General features: G+C 61.2%; 1 protein-coding gene and 1 long non-coding RNA gene across 2 annotated transcripts; both read right to left on the bottom strand.

The window, feature by feature from the left end:
* Nucleotides 1-309: 309 nt before the first annotated feature.
* On the bottom strand, nucleotides 310-4,706 carry NUDT17 (nudix hydrolase 17). The gene is made up of 3 exons (XM_014959598.1): nucleotides 4,594-4,706; nucleotides 963-1,099; nucleotides 310-536 (listed from the first exon to the last, which is right to left on the bottom strand). The coding sequence occupies exons 1-3, from the start codon at nucleotides 4,675-4,677 to the stop codon at nucleotides 329-331; spliced, it is 429 nt and encodes a 142-aa protein (XP_014815084.1). The 5' UTR covers nucleotides 4,678-4,706; the 3' UTR covers nucleotides 310-328.
* On the bottom strand, nucleotides 2,972-4,441 carry LOC106898380. Its single transcript, XR_001413916.1, has 3 exons — nucleotides 3,954-4,441; nucleotides 3,528-3,552; nucleotides 2,972-3,315 (listed from the first exon to the last, which is right to left on the bottom strand). It is a non-coding gene; the product is annotated as an uncharacterized LOC106898380 (long non-coding RNA).
* Nucleotides 4,707-4,798: the final 92 nt, after the last annotated feature.

Below are 4,798 nucleotides of genomic sequence, written 5' to 3' on the forward strand. Positions count from 1 at the left end.
TGCCAGGGGGACGAAGTGACACGGTGGCCCCCTGGGGACACGCACCCCGCTCCCTTCCCAGCCACCCGACCCCTCGGGGTGATTTCCCTCACGAGGGGAGTCCCGTAACCCCAAAAACCCACCCAGAGCTTATTGGGGGGCTACAGCCTCAGTGGGATGATGGGTGCTGAGCCCTGTCCCCTCTGGGCCACCCCCCTGTCCCCTCTGGGCCACCCCCCTGTCCCCTCCTCACCCTTCCCATGGCCGGCAGGGTCGGTGCCCACCTTCCTGCCCCCCAAAACCCCCCCATCCCACTCCAACACGACTCCATTCCCCGTGGGGAGGACCTTTATTCCCTTCCGTGGGGCAGTGGGGTGATGCCACCCTGGGGCTGTCCCTGTCCCTTGTCCCCCAGGGCCTCCAGGTAGAGCCGAAGGGCGAACTTGGTGCCGGTGCTGACGCGCTCCACGTCCTCCCCGTGGGCCGGCGCCGTGGCCAGGAGGGTGCCCGTGGGGAGGAGGGTGCTGCTGGAGCAACCCCCCCGTATCTCCGTGATGCTGAGAGAGGGGGGGGACACAACCATGGGGGGTCCTGGGGCTCTGTGCCCCCCATTTTTTTATTTTTTTTTTTTATAGAATTGCCCAGGCTGGAAGGGACCTCCAAAGGCCATCTAGTCCCACCCCCCCGCAGTCAGCAGGGACACCCCCAACTAGACCAGGTTGCCCAGGGCCTCATCAGGCCTCACTAGGCCTCACCTTGAATATCTCCAGGGAAGGGGCCTCAACCACCTCCCTGGGCAACCTGTCCCAGTGCTCCACCACCCTCCCAGTGAAGAACCCTCTCCTCATCTCCAGTCTAAAGCTGTTCCCCTCCAGTTTGAAGCCGTTTCCCCTCGTCCTGTCACTGCAGCCCTTTCTAAACAGGTTCTCGCTGTAAACATTTCTCGCTGCCCCAGTGTCCCCCCCCCCCAAAAGTGTCCTCACCTGATGGTGGCCGGGAGGTCGCTGGGGACGTTGGCCAAGGTCTCCTCTCCATCCGCCGTGGCCGCGATGGCCGCCAGGACCCGGGGCTCCAGCCAGGCGAAGGCGCTCACCTCGCTCTCGTTGGGACACATCCTGGCCTGGCCCCAAGGGGGGACACCAAGGGATTGTCCCCAACCCAGCACTTGGCAGGTCCCAGGCCAATGGGGACACCATGGGGACAATGTCCCCAACCTGGTGCTCAGGGGAGGGACAAACCCCAGGGGGGACACACCAGGACATTGTCCCCAGCCTGATGCTCAGGAAAGTGGACGCGGTGGGACGATGTCCCCAACCCTGCACTCAGAAGAGGTCCCCACCCATGGGGACAACACTGGTACAATGTCCCCAACCCAGCACTTGGCAGAGGGATCCCCCCCCCTGGACAGTGGGGACACCACGGGGACAATGTCCCCAACCTGGTGCTCAGGAAAGGGACCAACCCCACGGGGGACACACCAGGATGATGTCCCCAACCCAGTGTTAGGTGACCTTGGGGACACACCAGGACATTGTCCCCAGCCTGATGGTCCAGAAAAGGGACACACCAGGATGATGTCCCCAACCCCCTGTTTAGGTGAGGAATCCCCCCTTGGGGACACACCAGGACATTGTCCCCAACCCACAGATTGAGAGAAGAATCCCCCTTTGGGGACACACCAGGATGATGTCCCCAACCCAGTTTTAGGTGACCTTGGGGACACACCAGGACATTGTCCCCAGCCTGATGCTCAGGAAAGGTGACACACTGGGATGATGTCCCCAACCCTGCGCTTGGGAGAGGGATCCACCCCTGGGGACAACACCGGGACAATGTCCCCAACCCAGAGATCGGGAGAAGAATCCCCCCCCATGAGGACACACCAGGACGATGTCCCCAACCCAGTGTTAGGTGACCTTGGGGACACACCAGGACATTGTCCCCAGCCTGATGGTCAGGAAAGGGGACACACCAGGACGTTGTCCCCAACCCAGAGATTGGGAGAAGAATCCCCCCCTATGGGGACACACCAGGATGATGTCCCCAACCCAATGTTTAGGTGACCTTGGGGACACACCAGGATGTTGTCCCCAACCCAGAGATTGGAAGAAGAATCCCCCTTTGGGGACACACCAGGATGATGTCCCCAACCCACTGTTTAGGTGAGGAATCCCCCTTTGGGGACAAACCAGGACATTGTCCCCAGGCCGATGCTTAGGAAAGGGGACACACCAGGACGATGTCCCCAACCCACAGATTGGGAGAAGAATCCAACCCCATGGGGACACACCAGGACATTGTCCCCAGCCTGATGCTCAGGAAAGGGGATGCACCAGGACGATGTCCCCAACCCTGTGCTCGGGAGAGGGATCAGCCCCTGGGGACACACCGGGACGTTGTCCCCAACCCAGAGATTGGGAGAAGAATCCCCCCCTATGGGGACACACCAGGATGATGTCCCCAACCCAATGTTTAGGTGACCTTGGGGACACACCAGGATGTTGTCCCCAACCCAGAGATTGGAAGAAGAATCCCCCTTTGGGGACACACCAGGATGATGTCCCCAACCCACTGTTTAGGTGAGGAATCCCCCTTTGGGGACAAACCAGGACATTGTCCCCAGGCCGATGCTTAGGAAAGGGGACACACCAGGACGATGTCCCCAACCCACAGATTGGGAGAAGAATCCAACCCCATGGGGACACACCAGGACGATGTCCCCAACCCAATGTTCAGGTGACCTTGGGGACACACCAGGACATTGTCCCCAGCCTGATGGTCAGGAAAGGGGACACCACCGGAATGATGTCCCCAGCCCTGCTCTCGGGAGAGAGATCCACCCATGGTGACAACACCAGGACAACGTCCCCAACCCAAAGATTGGGAGAAGAATCCCCCCCCCATGGGGCGCTGGGACGATGTCCCCAACCCTGTGCTCAGAAGAGGTCCCCACCCATGGGGACAACACTGGGATGATGTCCCCAACCCTGCGCTCGGGAGAGGGATCCACTCGTGGGGACAACACCAGGACAATGTCCCCAACCCAGAGATTGGGAGAAGAATCACACCGCACGGGGACACACCAGGACGTTGTCCCCAACCCAGTGTTCAGGTGACCTTGGGGACAAACCAGGACGTTGTCCCCAGCCTGACGCTCAGGAAAGGGGACACGGTGGGACAATGTCCCCAACCCTGTGCTTGGGAGAGGGATCCACCCCTGGGGACACACCAGGACGTTGTCCCCAGCCCAGTGTTAGGTGACCTTGGGGACACACCAGGACATTGTCCCCAGCCTGACGGTCCGGAAAGGGGACACACCAGGATGATGTCCCCAACCTAAACCAGGACGTTGTCCCCAGCCTGACGCTCAGGAAAGGGGACACGGTGGGACAATGTCCCCAACCCTGTGCTTGGGAGAGGGATCCACCCCTGGGGACACACCAGGACGTTGTCCCCAGCCCAGTGTTAGGTGACCTTGGGGACACACCAGGACATTGTCCCCAGCCTGACGGTCCGGAAAGGGGACACACCAGGATGATGTCCCCAACCTACTGTTTAGGTGAGGAAACCCCCCTTGGGGACACACCAGGACATTGTCCCCAGGCTGATGCTCAGGAAAGGGGACACACCAGGACGATGTCCCCAACCCAGAGATTGGGAGAAGAATCCCCCCCCATGGGGACACACCAGGACATTGTCCCCAGCCTGATGCTCAAGAAAGGGGACACACTGGGACGATGTCCCCAACCCAGCGCTCGGAAGAGGTCCCCACCCATGGGGACAACACTGGGATGATGTCCCCAACCCAGAGATTGGGAGAAGAATCCCCCTTTGGGGACACACCAGGACATTGTCCCCAGCCTGATGCTCAGGAAAGGGGACGTGGTGGGATGATGTCCCCAACCTTGCGCTCGGAAGAGGTCCCCACCCATGGGGACCACCAGGACGTTGTCCCCAGCCCAGTGTTAGGTGACCTTGGGGACACACCAGGACATTGTCCCCAGCCTGACGGTCCGGAAAGGGGACACACCAGGATGATGTCCCCAACCTACTGTTTAGGTGAGGAAACCCCCCTTGGGGACACACCAGGACATTGTCCCCAGGCTGATGCTCAGGAAAGGGGACACACCAGGACGATGTCCCCAACCCAGAGATTGGGAGAAGAATCCCCCCCCATGGGGACACACCAGGACATTGTCCCCAGCCTGATGCTCAAGAAAGGGGACACACTGGGACGATGTCCCCAACCCAGCGCTCGGAAGAGGTCCCCACCCATGGGGACAACACTGGGATGATGTCCCCAACCCAGAGATTGGGAGAAGAATCCCCCTTTGGGGACACACCAGGACATTGTCCCCAGGCTGATGCTTAGGAAAGGGGACACACCAGGACGTTGTCCCCAACCCTGTGTTCAGGTGACCTTGGGGACACACCAGGACATTGTCCCCAGCCTGATGCTCAGGAAAGGGGACGTGGTGGGATGATGTCCCCAACCTTGCGCTCGGAAGAGGTCCCCACCCATGGGGACAACACCGGGACGATGTCCCCAACCCCACACCCAGGAGAAGGCCCCCCCCAACATGGTGACACCCCACGTGACGTCCCCACGCTCCCCTCCAGCCGCTGGTGTGGCTCCCGGCAGAGCAGCAGGAGGTAGGTGACAACGTGGTGGTGACGCGGCGGCCCCCGGCTCAGCATGGGGGGGTAGATGGACTGGGGGGGTGGGAGAGGGGCTTGGGGATGGGTGGGGACCCCCCCCAGTAGCACCCAAGGGTGCCCTTGGGGGTGCTGAGGGTGTCCCCCCCCCTCCTTGGGGAGG

Source organism: Calidris pugnax, unplaced genomic scaffold (assembly GCF_001431845.1).
Source record: "Calidris pugnax isolate Ruff unplaced genomic scaffold, ASM143184v1 scaffold460, whole genome shotgun sequence".
Lineage (NCBI taxonomy): Eukaryota > Metazoa > Chordata > Aves > Charadriiformes > Scolopacidae > Calidris > Calidris pugnax.

Bases quoted from the DNA above. Each gene is read 5' to 3' on its own strand.
- NUDT17 (XM_014959598.1), bottom strand. From the start codon at position 4,677: ATGCTGAGCCGGGGGCCGCCGCGTCACCACCACGTTGTCACCTACCTC. The intron at 1,100-4,593 runs GGGAGCGTGGGG...CCTTGGGGCCAG, and splicing joins AGCCACACCAGCGGCTGGAG to GCCAGGATGTGTCCCAACGA. The intron at 537-962 runs GTGAGGACACTT...CCCCTCTCTCAG, and splicing joins GACCTCCCGGCCACCATCAG to CATCACGGAGATACGGGGGG.